Source organism: Rhododendron vialii, chromosome 6a (genome assembly GCF_030253575.1).
Source record: "Rhododendron vialii isolate Sample 1 chromosome 6a, ASM3025357v1".
NCBI lineage: Eukaryota > Viridiplantae > Streptophyta > Magnoliopsida > Ericales > Ericaceae > Rhododendron > Rhododendron vialii.
The window spans coordinates 28,651,493-28,670,151 of NC_080562.1; the positions used below are offsets into that span (position 1 = coordinate 28,651,493).

The 18,659-nt window shown below is 38.3% G+C and overlaps 1 protein-coding gene across 1 annotated transcript; it reads left to right on the forward strand.

Annotated features, from left to right (window-relative positions):
* Positions 1-5,911: 5,911 nt before the first annotated feature.
* Positions 5,912-7,639, forward strand: LOC131330058 (phospholipase A1-IIdelta). The gene has a single exon (XM_058363545.1). It carries the CDS (start codon positions 6,110-6,112, stop codon positions 7,352-7,354), a length of 1,245 nt encoding a protein of 414 aa, XP_058219528.1. The 5' UTR covers positions 5,912-6,109; the 3' UTR covers positions 7,355-7,639.
* The last annotated feature ends 11,020 nt before the right edge of the window (positions 7,640-18,659 follow it).

Sequence of the window (18,659 nt, forward strand, 5' to 3'; positions counted from 1 at the left end):
GCACAGACTGCTGTGCACAGCAGCCGTTTTCTCCCGCCTCGGGTCGCACAAAGATGATCGAAGCCGCTCATTTTGTTCAAAATATATCGTTTAAGGTCTCTGTAAATTCTGAAGTGATTTTGGGTGTTTTGTTAATGCCTCAAACGATATCGAACGAAGCTCATTTTTTACAGAGACCTTAAACGATATATTTTGAACAAAATGAGCGGCTCCGATCATCTTTGGGCGACCCGAGGCGGGAGAAAACGGCTGTTGTGCACAGCTTGCTGTGCACGAATCATTTCTGATCAACTTTTACCTTAACTTTCCCTACTTACCCTCTATGGAGACATCATCATTACACTTTTACTTACTAACTTTTTAAAATAGAATCTACTTTTAGGGGCAAAATGAGAAATGTAACAACTTTTACCCACTAACTTTACAAAATGAACATTTATTAAGGGACAACTCAAAATAGAATACTGGACATTAAAAATGGGACAGAGGGAGTATTAAATAGCTATTTTATTTGTCTAACTGTTCGTCTTATTTAAATTTTTTTCAACATCGATCCACATTTTTATACCTTTTCAATTCATCTTGTTGAGACAAATAATTAATCCCAAAAAATTACAATGAAAAGCTAAACAAAAAATTACGAAAAATAAAAAATATCGAATTACAGCTCAACCATGTTATGGCTTACTTACGTAGGTTCTGTAGCTTTATCGCATGATATTTTGACACTCTTTTTTTTTGAAGTGTAAAGTGTCAATTGGGAAAAACTTTTTCACGGAGCTTTCTGTGAAAAAATGTTTGCAGAGCCAATCGCGATCGTCCAAAAATGCTTTGAACAGTCCAGATGTTAATGAAACTTTTTCGGAGAACTCTTCCTCGAAATTCTTTTATTAAAATTTGGACCGTTCAATGCCGAAATGGACGACTAAAATCGTTCAGCTCCGCAACTGGCTTATTCACGGCTCCTTTGTGAATAAGTCAATCTTGTGTCAATTATACCAAGTCCACTCGTACATAAATGGAAAAAGTCCAATCAATACGAAAATTAGGTAAACATGCATCGCCCTCGCATAAAACACCAAAAAAAAAAAAAACCGTGAAAAACATGGGAATATTCCATCACTCTCACCCAGATCTCACCGATAAACCTTCACAAGATAGGAGTACTTCATTTCAGGTCGTCGAGGAGATCAATTACAAACTTCAAATTAAGCTTCTTCTTTTTTATTTATTTGGCTTTAAAGCTTAGCTACTGTCTAGGGATGGCAATTTGTCTCACGCTGCAGCTCTTGACCCGATGGCGGGTATCAATTTTTTGGGTACGTTGGTGGGTTTTTGGGAAAATTATAAAAATCCGATCGAAATCAAGTAGGGTACTCCGGGTTCATATTACCCCACCCGGCCACCCCCTTACTCACCCGAAGTTCATTTATACTATTATCATTATACTAAAAAATGTACTTTACCTTTCTATTTTCACCATTATACTAAAATACCACAATTTATATAAGGGAAATGATTTTCTCGCTCCCTTTTTTTTATAAAGGCACTATATTTTTTGTCTTTTAGTGAAGCTTTTGTGTGTATTTTTTTATTAAAAACCAAAAAAAAGTGCATTTATTAAAAAAAAGAGTGCGAAAATCATTACCCTTTATATAATCATTTCTATTGATGCCAAAATCTGGTCAATAGATCGGAGCACTTCAACGAGACTTCTGCCAAATTCGAATGATCACGCCGAGAGCCTTTGGTAAGGATTTACAGTTTTACTATACTTTCCCTCTATCATTCCCCGACTAACTTGATGGTCGGAGAGTCTACTACCGGAAACACCACCGGTCTTTGAATTTGTTTTGCAAAAAATCCTTCCCAAAGGCTCTCGGCATGATCATTCGAATTTGGCAGAAGTTTCGTTGAAGTGCTCGGATCTATTGACTAGATTTTGGCATCAACAATTTCCTTCCATTATGCTTTTTCAATTTTATTCCATATTTATTGCGGGGCGGGGCGGGAGAATGGGAACAACCCAAGAATTACCCGGTCCCTGCCACGGCTAATACTCTCACTATATTTGCGGACTTCGTCAGTTCGTCGGTGCGTTCACAAGCTCACATTTTTTCATACGCGTATGGAGAAGCTATGGTGTGCATAGTGTGTATGATAGCAAACGTTAATTATATCTTTTTTGTGTAGCTTATGTTACATATTATTTAGAAAAGTGAAATTATACAACGGTTTTGCTATTGTCAGCTCATTGGGTTGACAATAAGTACATTAGAAGACCAGAAAAATATGCGTTTCTGTTTATTTTTTACACCCCTTAATGCATATTCACATATCTACTATTGTTAGCCCATTGAGCTGATTTTAGAATTTTTCAATTTACAATATACATACGGATGGATGGGTACGAATTTTCCGATTCTTATGTTATATATTTTTTATGGTTTGATCTGTTACGACTTTTTATGCGTTTGTTAATTACAAATTATCTTGGTCAATTATGAATGAATGTGCGTAATACACACGGATACATCACAACTTGTATTCTCTTATTACAAAATATATATTTGGTGATAGTTACAAACTTTTTAATTAAGTTACGCATTTTTGTTTTATTAAATTTATACCATAATCTTCTCCTACAATATTGGTCCAATGTAAGCCTATCTGAGACAGGTATCAAATTAAAAAATAAGGGAAAAGAATAACTTCCAAATTTATTCATAGTTCATGGGTAGGTGTCCAAATTGCGAATTAGTTTTTGTCTAGTTACAAAAATATTTGACAATAGTTACGAATTACGATAAATCTTGTTACACAAATTTGAGTTAAAATTGTACCATAATTTTAAGGAAAATGATTTTCACAGCCCTTCTTTTTCTCATATATAAATACACTCAATTTCTTATCTTTTAGTAAAAAAATTACACATGGAAATTACATTAAAAGACAAGAAACCGAGTGCATTCATAGAAAAAGGGGCTGTGAAACCATTTCCATAATATTAAATGTTCTCCTACAAATATTGGTAAGATGCAATCTGGATCCGATGTAATCCTATCCTAGATGTGGTCCAGGTGAATGAAATTAGATTATAAAATGGGGACAAAAGAAACTCTATATATATCTAATTTATTAATAGCAAATGGGTAGGGACCCAATGTCCTCATTTAGCAACCTTCCATTCATCACCCAATCCCTTTCTATGGTGTACTCATGTCTAATTATTCGGTTGTTCCATAGCACGGCCACGTGGTGCTCTGGAGCATTTTAACACCACACATTCTCGTCGAATCCATAACTAAGTATATAAATCCCACATGCTAGAATGATTCGGAGCACCACTTGATTGTGCTCCGAGACTATTGAAATAATTACTGATCCTTATTTATGTGACATGTCCCTAGCTAGCCCAATAGCAAAAGATTCCAGCATCAAACCTTATCACTTCCCTCACATACACAAAACACATCCCTACTTTTCCTTGTGAGCCTAAAAATCCTTAACATTGAAACTTTGTCTTGACTTTTGCTGTTTTTCTTAGGACTGCGCAAGTTAGGTGCATGATTTAGGGTTTCCGACACATATAAGATTCGGGTTGAAGCCATATTATAAACGGTAATGGCACAAGAGTGTTATTTTAACTCCTTCTCCCTTTGTTTTTGTTTTTTTTCTCTTTGTGAAAGAGTGAGCTGGATTGAATCAATGTAACATAAAAAGTCCCACTCAATACGGAAATGAGGTAAACAACACCCTCAAATAAGTGTATTACTAAGATACAATGTTCTCTTGGATAAATTGTGGATAAATTGTTGAAGCATGCAACGGCGCCCTCAAATAAGTGCAGGATAGAGTGTTCTCTTGGAGAAGCTGTGGACGTAGCCCTGTGATAGAATTTTATGTAAAGCTTGGAACATCTCAAATAAGTGCAGGATAGAGTGTTCTTTCGTATATATTGTTTCCTATATTTCGTTTTCAGTTTTTGCTGGACAATTGCTGGGGTATATATATTGGTTCTTTTTTGGTAATAAAACTCCTCTTTACCAAAATAAAAAAAAAACAACGCCCTCAAATAGAAGACAAAAACAAAAATGTGAAAACATACTCTAGAAGTCTAGCTAGCTCAAACCCAAACTAATCCCTCTAATAAACCTTCACAAGATACTTCATTAATTTCAGGGCATCGAGGAGGTCAATTGCAAACGTAAACCCCCTTTTTTATTCGACTCAAGCTAGCAATAGTGTCTTACTATATTAATTCGCGGACTTTGTCGGTGCTTTCACAAGCTCAAATTTTTCCATACACATGGTACTGTGCATTTAGTGTGTATAATAGCAATGTTATATAGTTTTATACATATTTTTTTGGGTAGCTAGGTTGCATATTTTTAGCTTTCGTTACGTATTATTTGGTGTATTTACGAATATGTCTGGGTAGTAGAAAAGTGAAGTTATATGGATAGGTATGAATTTTTATTTTCTGATTCTTATGTTATGTATTTTTTATAGTTTGATTTGTTTCATTTGTTACGACTTTTTACGTTGTTTGTTAATTATACGTAATAATATTCTGGACAACTATGAATAATTAATTGGGAGTGATATATTGCTTATTCTGGTCAATTTTTTTTTATGTTGATTATTGGAAAAAAATAAAGATTGAGTGTGATAAGCACAGATACATCGCGGATTATATTCTCTTCATTACGAAAATATTTGGTGATAGTTACGAACTTCTTAATTGAGTTGCGCAAATATGTTACCAAAATCATTTTCCATAATCTTCTCCTACAATATTGGTCCAATGCCAAACTATCTGAGACAGGTATCGAATTACAAAACGATAGAAGATAATCACTCTCAAATCTATACAAAAACATTTCAGTCTTGCTATTGTTAGCCCAGTGGACTAACGATAAGCACTTTGGAAGACAAAGAAAATACATATTTCTGTATATTTTTTATACCTTTAATACACATTCACACATTTACTATTGTTAGTCCATTGGACTGATTTTAGAATTTTTCAAAACATTTTGTCTCGTTACAAAAATATTTGAAGTAGTTACCAATTAGGCTACACAAATTTGGATCAAAATTGTACTACCATAATCTTGAATCTTTTCCTACGGTACGACGTAATCTAGATCCGATGGAATCGTTATCTTAGATTTTGAATCAAATTTTACATTATAAAATGATAGAAATTTTTTAGTGCCAGCGGCTACCACGTGGTGCCGGCTCGGTACATTTGAGCCGTCTATTTTGGTTTTGGACGGCTCAAATTTGAAGAGAGAAAGATGAGAGAGAGTAGTGGGGCGAGAGGAGAGAGAGAGAGTGGTGGGGTGAGAGGAGAGAACATATTTTAATCTCGACCGTTCAACACATTTTTAGATAGCTCAGATGTGGGTGCTTAGCACCACGTCAACCGAGTGACGTGGTACCCATCCGACACCCAAAAATTTCTCATAAAATGAGGACAAAACAAGAAACAACTATCATATCTATTAATATTATAAATGGGTAGGTACCCACTGTCGTCATTAACAACCTGCCATTTTTCAATCTATTCATCTCACAACCCAAAGCTATAGCACTTATTCACGTTTAATAATTATTGCGGATAAGAAAATAAAGTCTAATTATTCAGTGCTCTCATAGCATGGCAACGTAGTGCTTCCGGACATTTCAACACCACACATTTTCGCAGAATCCACGACTAATTATATAAACCCCACATAAACATAAATGTGTAGTATTAGAGTGATCTCAAGCAGATCTAGATCACTTGTTTGTTTTAAAGTTTCAAAATTTCTAGGTATGGCATCTAATAAGTTTTCTCTATCTATATTTTTTTATCCATTACTTTCAAAAATCTTTCTTAAAACTCAAACCCAACAGGATGTACCTGTGCTCCGGGACTACTAAATAATTATTCTTTATTTAAGTCCCTATTCCAATTCCAAAAGATTCCAGGCTTTCCAGCATCAAACCTTATCACTTCCCTTGCATACAAAATCCCCATATCTCCACACAAAACACATCCCCACTTTATTCCTCTAGTGAGCCTAAAAATCCTAAACAATTTCCCCCTCCAATTATCACTATGGAACCAACATGGCCTGAGCTTCTGGGCAGCAACAACTGGGACGGCCTTCTGGACCCCTTAAGCCTCCCCCTCCGCCGCCTCATTCTCCTCTCCGGCGACCTCTGCCAGGCCACCTACGACGCCTTCAACAACGACCAGAACTCCCCCTACTGCGGCTGCAGCCGCTACGGCAAGTCCACCTTCTTCAAGAAGGTCATGTTCGACTTCGCGGCCGCCAACTACGACGTCTCCGCCTTCCTCTACGCCACCGCCCTCGTGGGCGCCCACGAGGCCTTCCTCCTCCACTCCATGTCCCGCGAGTCCTGGGACCGCGAGTCCAACTGGATCGGCTACATCGCCGTCACCAACGACAACGTCAGCCGGTCCACAGGACGCCGCGAGATCTACGTGGCGTGGAGGGGGACCACCCGGGATTACGAGTGGGTCAACGTGCTCGGCGCGAAGCTCGCTTCGACCGAGTCGTTGTTGAGCAGCCCAAAAACAATAAAAGAGTTCGGCTTAAAACGAAGCAGTAGCGACAGCAGTAGCAGCAGCGACGACGACGACGACAAAGTGCCGAAAGTAATGCAGGGGTGGCTCACCATTTACACGGCTGAAGACCCGAAATCGCCGTTCACAAAACTGAGCGCACGAACCCAACTCCAGAACAAGATCAAACAGTTGATAAAACAGTACGAAGGTGAGAAGCTAAGCATAGTTTTGACCGGGCACAGCTTGGGCGCGAGCCTATCGGTTCTAGCCGGGTTCGACCTCTGCGAGAACGGGATAACGGATATCCCGATCGCGGCGATCGTTTTCGGCTGCCCGCAGGTGGGGAACCGAGCCTTCAACGAGCGAATCAAGCGGTACCCGAACTTCAAGATCCTGCACGTGCGGAACAAGATCGACACGATCCCGCACTACCCGAGCCACCTGCTCGGGTACGTGAACTCGGGCATCGAGCTGGAGATCGACACCCGGAAGTCGCCGTACCTGAAGGACTCGAAGCACCCGGGGGACTGGCACAACCTGCAGGCGATGTTGCACGTGGTGAACGGGTGGAACGGGGAGGAGGGGGAGTTCGAGATGAAGGTGAAGAGGAGCTTGAGTTTTGTGAACAAGTCTTGCGAGTTCTTGAAGGACGAGTGTCTGGTTCCGGGGTCGTGGTGGGTGGAGAAGAACAAGGGAATGGTGAGGGATGAAGATGGGGAGTGGGTTACTGCCAAACCTGCGGATGAGGACCTACCTGTCCCTGAGTATTGACTGGTATTTTAGATTTTTTTTTGGTAGCTTGATTGATTTGTGCTTTTTTCAGGAATAATTATTCAATAGTTCGGGAGTACTTTCACGTTGTATTTCGGATCATGTTACAATTATACATTTTTGTAGTGTCCATACACTTAGTAGTAGACCCCACAAAAATGTGTGATTGTAAAGTGGTCAAGAGTACCACACAGCGATGGTCCGGACTATTGTATAATTTCAGTTTTTTCAGTTAGTGGTGGTGCTTCATTTAAAAAAAGAAGAAGAAGGTTAATGGTGGTGCTTTATCTTTTCTTTTTCTTTTGAATTTTTTTTAATGTTATCTCTCTTCTTTTTTTTATTAGTGGAGTGGTTATGCTCCATCTGTCAATTTAAATCTAGAACTGGACATTAGGGTGGTGATGTTTTTTCTTTGTGTTGATGTAAAAGCATGATGTAAATGGCAAGCACAAGTAGTCTATTTTTTTTTTTTTTCCCTTAACAAATTCGTATGGAACCCAACTCACTTAGAGCCTCATGAGGAGTATTTTGTGGTCCAGGGCTACGGAGAGCCTTTGAATCCCTGTGGTCTAGATGCTATTAACTGCTGGCTTCTCTCTAATTTCTTATTGATGTATACCTCTTGAAAGGAAAAAAAAAAAACCAAAACAGCGGCTCAAAATTGAGTGTATTTGGCCCATTACAAAAATTATTTATTTCACAAATAACAGTTGAACTCAAAAGTTTCATGGGGTAGTGCTAATTTTCCTATAAAGCAATACAAATTACTGAAACTGTACGTGTAATAAATTAGAAAAAGACAAAAGACAAAAAAAACGCTGTTCAGGGGAAGTTGAAAATGTTTTTTTACTCCTACGAAGGAAGAGCATCTCCAACGGATAACGGATAGCCAAAAGAGAGAAATTTTTTGCGGACGTTTCCGGGAAAAACGGTTTACAGAGTCCAAATTGTGTCCGTCTAAATTGAATTAGACGGTTTTTATTAAAATTTGGACTATTGATTATTGAAATAGACGGCTGTAATTTGGCGCCTCCGCAAATGACTTGTTTAGTCTATTTCTATAGCCAAAAAGCCAAAGTTATATTTTTGCTTAGTGACCAAAATTCTCTCCTCCAACAGGGAGTCATTTTGGTTCGGCCAAAAAAAAGTTTGGCCATTATTCACAAGGATTGTAATCTAATGACTCTTGGAAGCTATCCAATGACTGTGATATGTGAGTGTGATCCAATGACTACAAGTGGTAGTGGCCAAATAATGGCTTTAGCATCATTGAAACACTCATGCCAAAATTTGGCCAAACAACACGGTAACAAGCTAAAAAATAGCTTTGGCTCTTAAAAAATAGCTAGAACAATTGGAGATCCAGGAGTCTCACTAAAGCTCATTCTCGGACAAAATGGCAAGAAACAACCCCCCTTGCCTTTTACTGGATCCAGTGCCAGAAAACGAAGGAGATTTGTTCCAGACCGACGACGGTGGATTCCGGATGGTGGGTATGGTTGATGGTGGCCGGTGGTTGCTATGGAGGTTGAGCGATGACGGTGCCGGAGATGGGGGGATTGTGGTGGCGGCTGGATTTTCTTCTTTCAAGAGGAAGATGGAGGAGAGAGTGAGGAGAAACTATGGTGACCAAAGAGGGTAAGATCCGACGCCGGTGAAAACTCCGGTGAATTAAAGTTGCGTAAATTGTCTCCGACAGATTTGCAAAAGTGAAGAAAAATTAGGGATTTGGGCCTGATTTGGGGTTTTTTTTTTCTTTCTTTTTAATTGTGATTTTCTTTTGAAACTCATGAACAATTTTATAGAAACTCATGAACGATTTACATCTTTGGAAACCAAAACTTCCACAGTAGGCGGTAAACATCCTGCTTGAAATACAAAATTTCTATCAGCACAAAAATCTGCCAAACCGTGAGCTACTCTATTAATCTCTCTATTACACCAAACGAAGGGCCCAAGCTTCAATAACAATTGCTGAGTGGGCTATAGCTTTACCCATACGCCAAACTAGAGCGGATCCACCACTATCTCTGGTGATAATGCCAAATGCTGCGGGAGGATTTAAAAGCCCCATCAGAATTAAATTTAACCACGACCGGGGGCACCAGTGAGAAGCTCTACTAGCTTTGGGAGAATTGCTGATATTGGAGCCTTTGAACACTGCTGCAAGATAGTCTCTGCATGTAGCTCTAGCTTTCTCAATCACATCACTCGGATTTGGGAATTTTTCGGAGAAAACAAAGGTATTCGTGGCTTTCCGGATCGTCCAACAGATTTGAAAAATGTCCGCCGCATCATTTGATGATGTTTCTTTTGCCAAGTTCCCACAGAGGAGGTTTTCTATCCATTTATCCGCTGACTGAATTTGGTGACCCGAAATCCAAAAATCCCTACCACAGCCAAACCAAACTGCTCTTGTCCAAGGACATTGAAACAGAATGTGCTCAATGGTCTCTACCTCCAGATTACATAGTGGGCATAACGGAGCTGATGAACACTTTCTCTTGAACAAATTGGCTTTGGTAGCAACCCAATTCTTGGCCACCTTCCACATGAAATGGCATACTTTTGGGGCTGTAGGAACTGCCCACAATCTTGTCCACATAGACTTAGGAGGGGAATAAGAAGAGGAAACAACACGAGTCTTTGTGGACTTTACCTTTCGAAGAGCTTGGCGATACCCGAATTTAACAGTGAAATTCCCAGAATTGTTGTGGACCCAGACCTGTTTATCTTCTCCGTTGGTCCAGCTGATTGGTATTTTGGATATTGCTCGAACTTCATCCTCAGTAATGCAACTTCTGAGTTTCCCCTTATCCCACATATGATTCTGTTGATCAATGAAGTCCGCTAGTTTGATCCAATTACAGTTGGGGGGTTGGGGGTGGGGGGTGAGGTTGGCTTTCCACTTTGCTATTTTAATTGTGATTGGAATAGGTTCTTTAATTGTGATTGGAATAGGTTCTTTGCCTAGGTTGTTGGGGGAAGCATTTATTTGATGCCTAGCCAAAGTAGAAAATGACACTTTTTCTAGCCAATTTGCTTAGGATTGGCTTGAGGCTATTGAAGATGCTCTAATAAGAAGCTATTTGGCGTAACTTATTAATTTTGATTTCCAAACACACCCCATGACACTTTTTCTAGCAGGATTGGCTTGAGGCTATTGAAGATGCTCTAATAAGAAGCTATTTGGCGTAACTTATTCATTTTGATTTCCAAACCCCCCCACCTGGCCCCTTTTTAAAGTAGAAAATGACACTTTTTCTAGCCAATTTGCTTAGGATTAGCTTGAGGCTATTGAAGATGCTCTAATAAGAAGATATTTGGCGTAACTTATTCATTTTGATTTCCAACAAACACCCCCCCCCCCCCCCCCCCCCTCCCTTTTTTTTTTCCTTTCTTAGTTGTTGCCTTATTGTATTTTTTATTATTTATTGATCTAGACAAGAGGAATCCACACAAAGTAACAAAATATGAACAAATTACCTTGAAAAAAAACACACTAGCTAGAGAAAGAAAATCCAAAATAATTTGATGCTTTTGGATTTTGTAATTTTGATTTTTGTGATTCTACTCGTTGAGACAAATTTGAAAATGCAAATGTGTTGACTAAAAATTCAAGATAGTATGATTCATATGTATTGAATGTCTTATCTTGGGAAAAAAGACATAATGATGTATTGTGTATGTCATTATAATTATGTTCTAAAGTATTCACATTTTACAATGACATAATCAAAACTAAAGAATTTTTAAAGTTAGTAATGTAGGTTCAAAATATGGCTCACAATAATATAATCAAACGCAGCAACCCCTTAAACAATAACTAAATTTTGGCCTTTAGATAACAAAACCTAGCAACATTGTCTCTTTAAATAATCAAATTTAATAGGGAACCACACCTCTCTTTTTCATTTCTCTCTCCTCCCAACTCTCTCTATCTCTCTACTAAAAATGAATTTTTGGTTATGGACCACTGTGGGGGACTTCACATTATTAACATTAGCAACCCCTTAAATGGATAACCTAAAAGATTAAGTAGCAAGTTTTGATGAGGGAATTAATATTCACAATCCTTTTTTTATTATCCACACTCCTTTTTTTGTTTTTTAGTGTTGAAAGTGTATGTATTTTTTTTTTGCTAAAAGACAAAAAAAAAAGTGTGGATAACAAAAAAAGAGTGTGAATATCAATTCCGTCTGATTATCACATTTTGGTTATGCTATTGAAGATACCCAAGTTCTACAGTATAATTATTGACAACAAGCTAAATGACATGAGATCTAAATGAACATAAAACAAAAATATTAATGTTACTACTTAATAAAGAAACGTTTTCTTTTGGGCTATAACTTTAGTGTTAGATTGAATCGTTTATTTTCCTTAGGGGAAGGTTCTCCAGCTTCCATTCTCGTAAATTCTTTCCTTTTGACCTTTCCCAATTTTAAAAAAATCTAGCCGTTATACACTTCCAAAAATAAATAAAAAATATAAACACACTACACTTAACCCTCATTGCAAAATCTCATATAAAACCATTCATAGATTTAAGACAACTCATACAAAATCATTCATTGATCTACCAGAATCCGGTTCTCGATATTGTTTTCTTTTTTTGAGGAATTCAAATCTTTCATAGATTACAGAAAATCTTTGGGAATGTCGAATTCGACAAGGTGTGCAGCTTGCAAATCTCTGAGAAGAAGATGCTCTCAAGATTGCGCACTGGCACCTTATTTTCCAGCTAATAATCCTCAGAGATTTGCTTGTGTCCACAGGATTTATGGGGCTAGCAATGTTACCAAGATATTAGAGGTAATTAAGAAATATATACGTAACGTGAGTGTAAATATATAGCTTAGATTTATTACTGCATGGAATAATGTATTGTTTGGTATATAAATCATGTAGTAGTTTCTGTCTCTCTCTTTTTCTTGTTCAAAAAGACAGAAATTTAAATATTTGCTTTTATTTTTGGTACTCCAATGAAATCAGGATATTGTAATCTTTGTTAATTTTGATTTCAGAAAAAAAAAAATGGAAACTCATGGCTAAGAAAAAAGAAAATATAAAATTGTCAACATTTAGTGTTCACCGAAAGAAACAAAAGGCCTATTCCCAAGAAAAAAGGAACAAAAGGTGATATTGCTTAGTGTTAATTAGGCCTATTAATGGATCAGATTGAATCCGAATCTAAAACTAGAATTCCCACGGTATTCCTTACAACAGTTCCAACTGTTGGAAATGTAACAAAGGAGTACAAATTCAATTAATTTCCAACTTAGAAATGAAAAGGACCCAACTATTATTCCTTTTGATTCCCATACATTATTTAGTTCTACGTTTACATATTTACACACGAAATTGATACTTGTCTTCTTTGTACAGTGTCTTTTTTCGTTATTTTGAAATTCACGATTTACTAAAACTAATCGATTTTTAATTCTTTGATATTGTACGAAATTTACGCGTAGACTTGTGAGCGCTGATTAGATTCTATGACTGCATTTCGTCCATTCCTCCAGCTAATATTGTTTCATTGGTTCATATCTGTCCTACGTTTTCGTTTTTCTTGATTCTTTTGTTTCCCGTTGTTGTGGTATATATATGTATAGCAACTTCCAATCCATGCACGAGCAGCAGCAGCAGATAGCATGACATTCGAAGCCAGTTCAAGAATACAAGACCCCGTTTATGGATGCACTCAAACCATCTTCAAACTACAACATCAAATAATTCAGGCTCAATACGAGATCGCAAAGGTACAAGCCGAATTAGCGAATTACAGTGCACAACACCAAATGCAACAATTGCAGCAGCAAAATCATAATTATCAAGACCAAAACCAGTATTATCAAGCTGCATTTGAACAAGAGGAGGAGTTCCAATTTGATCAACAGCAGTTGCTAGGGTTTCAGCAAGAGTCTCTATTTTGATTTCAATCTTTATGTAATTTTTTATTTTATTTTTTGATAAATCATTTTTTGTAGCCATGTTTTGAATCTGTGGCATAAAGTAGAGGTGGCAATCTCAACCCATATTTTTAACCCACCCAAATCTGCCCACTTATAACCCAATCTAACCCGCTCATATTATATAATGGGTTGGTTGAACTCATATCAACTCATATTTATATGGGTTTAGGTGGGTTGAAAATGGGTTCAATATGGGTTGACAGGAAAAGATTCATGTTGGCCTGTTTTTTTTAATTGCTCTTGCCTTTAGTCCAAAACTTTTTTTAATTGCTCCTATCTTTTTTTTTTCCCTCGATCGCTGAAAATTGGATTTGCTTGGGTGTGTTGTTTTTGTCATTTCCTACCAGGAGAAGAATGCACAATTTCCATACGGCAAAACCCACCAAATCCTTGGATTTGAAGTAATTAAGCACATTCAACTTTTCCGGAAAAGTTTCATTAAAATCCGGACCGTTAATTGTCGAAACGGGCGGTTGTGGTTTGGTGCCTCCGCAAATGACTTATTCACGGTTGCTCCGTGAATAATTCTCTCCCGATCTACTTTTTTCCAGATAAATACAACAATTGGCATATGAAAAAGTACAGTAAAAAATCTGCCTACAAAACAGTACTTTCGTTACCATTGCCCTGTTTCACTTAAAATTTGTGTATATACACAATTTTACGAGTTCATGAAAAAATATCTTGTGTAGCATGAGTTTTTGCAAGTTCTAGATTTTTCGATTTTCCTTTTTGCAGGTCTTACGATTTGCAGCAGATTTGCAGCAGACTCATCGTAAATCTCTATTTATAATTTATAAGACGATCCTTGCGGAACATAAGCTCACGGACAGATTGAGGGGCGGATGAGCTCGGGCCACCGCCATAGCCCCTGCCCACACAAGTTTAAAATTTTTATTAGAATTATAGTAGTTTTTTTTCCCCCCCAAACGGGTCGGGTCGGTGGGTTTGGGTTTGACTTGACCCATATTCGACTCGACCCATTCCAACTTGTTTACTATTTGACCCGTATTCAACACGCCCCTATTTGACCCGCAACCCATTTTAACCCGCCCAAACCCGCCCATTTGCCACCTCTAGCATAAAGTCTGGTATGATATGCTTGGCGTTGTTATGGGAATTTTCCTAGATCGTGTTGAGTTACTCTTTTCCTTTTCTTTTTTTGTTGTTGCTACAAAGATCATATTTTTAAATAGTTTTCTTCACTTGAGGAGGTTTCAATTTATGACTTTATACTTGCTCCATCTCCTTTGTTTGTTCCTTTTTATAGAATATTTATTTCGTAGAAAAAAAAAGTGTATTTATATGTCCACTTTTCATAACAGTCAAAAGAGCTCATTTAGATAATTTGATCGGTAGGAAAAATTGGAAAAAAGATTCGCGGAAATATGTTTGTCATTTCCAAAACAAAGCATGTTTTTGTAAAAGGGACAAACAAAAAGGATATCAAAAACATTTAAGATTGGGAAAATTCTCAACCACTTTGTTGTTATGATGGTTAGCGATGGTGGTGGTTGTGATGTTGTGACTATCAAAAAGTTTGAGAATTGAGAAAATTCTCAGTGTTCATGGATTGGAGAATATTCTCAACCTATTTTGTAGTGATTGAGGTAGCTAGCGTTTTGAAATGATGGCATTGAATTTTGACATTGAGAAAATTTATTTCTCTAGATTAGTAATATTGTTACTATGTATTGGGGCTTTTGTAGGGTGTGAAGTAGTAAAGATCATATATTAGAATTTGGAGAATATTCTAAATCTTTTTCTGGTGTTAGTAGGGAGTGGTAGTGTGTCAAATCATAATGGAGGTGGAGAGGTATGGTGGTAAGCTATGTAGCAATAGCATAGACACCTCTAGAGGTGAAGATTCCGTCGTGTCCGACACGGCAGGGACACAGCTAGACACAGCTCTGGATTTAATGAAGTTTAAATCAAACTGTGATGTGGCTTTTGAAAGGGTAATAGTGACAACACGATGGCTATGGGGGTGACGGATGACAAGGGTACACCAGTGGATGGTTTGAATAAGTCTCTAAGGATTTTATGTGCTTTACAGGGCAAACTGCAGGTAACTATTCTAGTCTGCATATGCAAGGGGGCAACTGTGGACAGAGCCGGCTTATAAGTTTTGGAGGTCGAAAGCGAATCTTTTGAATGAGGCCACCCTATATTTTTCATATAAAAATGGTCTACAGAGAGTTATAAAAAAAAAAACCAATAAAAAAAATTTACCATACCCCAAAATCCATCATTTGAAAATTATTTTTTTTGCACTTTTTGCTGCAAACGCATTGATTAAGTCTTCATAGTCAAGCTTCTTCTCCAATTCCTTCTCGATAGACAACATAGCCAATCCATTTAATCTGTCTTGAGACATGGTTGACCGAAGATAATTTTTGATCAATTTCAACTTTGAAAAGCTTATTTCCCCCGATGCAACTGTAATCGGTATAGTCCACAATTTGGGCCTATTTTATGGCTCTTAAATTTCAATTGGGCCTATTTTGTGTAAAGGAGACTAGTATAATTTTTTTTTGGACCACATATACATTCATATATATATATAGGAATCCTAAAAATTTGGGGGCCCTCATTTTTAATTTTTTTCGGGGGCCAGAAGCGCCCGCTTCCCTCGCCTTGGCGATAAGCCGGCTCTGACTGTGGAATCCGACAAGAAGCAAGCCATCCTCCTTAGTGCTCTAAACTTGTCCCACCTTGGGAGGTGGCATATGTGGTCCTGTTTATGCCCGTTTTTGGCACCGCAGATCGGGCTAGCCGTGATATGCCATTTAATTAATTCTTTGATTAAATTGGGCCGAAACTGGGTAATTGATTGGTGATTAAGTATTGGGCCATGAGCTTTTCTCATTTGGGTCCAAGAAGAACGTAGCCCACGGTTATTGGGAAGGAAGCCCATAGTTTGGCCCACGAAGAAATGCTGATTTGGCCCACGAAGTGCAGCCCACAATTTTAGAGAATTAGTTGCTGTTAGTGGTAGTTATTTTCCTCCAAATTCGAAGGCCAATTGACCACATGTCAAGCTAGCAAGAAAAGGGGGTAATGGGGAGTTATTGCCACATCATCCATAATTTGTTAACTGCCAGAAACTGCCCATTATCTTGCATGCATGAAAAGAGGGAGCATCATGGGACACATGTCAAATTGTGGTGCAAAGCAGAATTCGGATTCAGGCCTGAATTAGCTTACTGCCGTGCCTATAAATACAAGTTCACAAGATGAAAAATGGGTCCAACACCAATCAAAGCTCAATGCTTACAAATACTTTCCTACTTTCAGCAAAGTAGATTATCGAGTACTTCGTGCTCAAACCCCATTCAAACTCACTTCATTAAGTAGTTTAGATTTTACTTTTCTTGTAATCAAACTTTATTATCCCGGAGTAATAAAGTTCTCGCTTTTACGTTCCATTTCCTATACAACTAGGAAATTTGAAGTCCACAATCGTGTGGCAAACCACGAACCTCATTGTGATCTTTAACCTTTGGGTCACACGCAATCGCTCTTATGTTAGAAGTCAAGATTCACAGGAATCTTCATCAAAAGTTAGGCGCTACAAGTCTTGGCACGCCCGCGCTAAACGCATTCACGCCTTTGCCAAAAACGAGAGTTTTCAGGTCCTTGACAAAACGGAGCTTGCTCGGGCGGAAGTATCATGCTCAAATGGGTTAGATGGACAGCGAACAAAGTGGCCCATGCCATTGCAGCATTGGAGAAGAATGGCAATTTGCCTCTTAATTGGGTGTCTTGCCCTTCTTTGTTTCTGTTGTCAACTGCACAATCAAAGGAGCAATGACATAGATACGCACGTATCTATATGAGAGAGAGAGAGAGAGAGCCTCCCTCCGGCCTAGAAGTGACTGAGAGGGAGTGGTAGTGGCCAGCACTGATGCTGGAGACCTCGGGAGGGTGTCCGGACCGGGGAAGGCGCGTAGGCGTCGTCACCACCCATGTCGCGATGGAGGTAGGCTTTTAATCAACAACCCAAAGTCCAGTCGATAACGAGTCCATATATATCTCAACTTTGGTGGCTGTGAATAAACTGGCCCTTTCTCAGGTTCTCTTCTACTAGCATGTTTTGGCCTTGGTTGTTTATTTGTCCTCTAATTTCACCTTGATAGGGATGAGTCCCCGGGTCCACCTTGAGCTTCCTTGCATAAAATTGCTTTTATGTATAGAAGAAAGAATGATGTTAATATATGTTTGCCAATGATGTTAATGTTTGCCAACACATTTGTTACTTTCATATTTTCCACTCCCACATTAACAGTTTCCTCGTTTCATGAATTCAACAAATTGAGCCGTGACACACTTGAATGAGCAAATATTAGTAGTTTGGACCCAAATGACAATTTATATGTATCGGTTTTGTGGAGGCCGAGGCCTTCCGTATATCATCTTGCCCCCATCTTCGACTCATCAGCCTCACGTTTGGGGACCTCGAAAAATCTGAACAACTCTTGCCCTGCGTCGTTTGGCTCCAACTCTGAGGCGTTAACCTTGAAAAGAAATAGAGTTCAGATTTGGATATATAAACACCGGGCCGGTTCCGGGGACACAAAAAAAAACACCTAAAAAAACACCTCATAGTTTCCGATCAAATTTTGATGATTCGAGCCGCTCAATGTGATCAGAACGTGATTTTAAGAGTACTAGTGAGAAATCAGCAAAAAAAATGACCAGGAAGGACTTGATTCGAACAGTTTTGAACAGTTTTTTATTGAACGGTTCAAATAAAAACTATTCAAATCAAGCCTTTTCCGGTCATTTTTTTTGCTAATTTCTCATGGGCACCCTTAAAATCACATTCTGCACACATTGAATGGTTCAGATCATAAAAATTCGATCGGGGACTATGAGATTGAGATTTTGGGTATTTTTTTAGGTATTTTTTTGGGTGTCCCTTGAACCGCCCCGAATATGTATCATATATAGTCTATATAGAGAACAGACATGAACATATAACCATGTATGTCACTCAAACACACAAATTCATCGCATACTGTGATGCATAAACAATCTTATAAAAACCCTAACCAAACCATAAGTCGTGCTAACCGTAACAACTATTCAACGAAACCCTAAACGTTATATGTTCTCTCTTTTCAGATTTACAGAGCACAGATGCTCACATAGAAATGATATATGTCACTCAAACAACCAAAAGCCTAACAAAACCATAAGCAATGCTAATTGTAACTGTTAACGGCGGCAACTGATGTAGACGACGGAAGAGGGAAGGCGACTGCGACTAATGTAAATGACGGTGGTGAGGGAGATGATGAAGGTGTCAGCGGCGGTGGTAGAGGCGA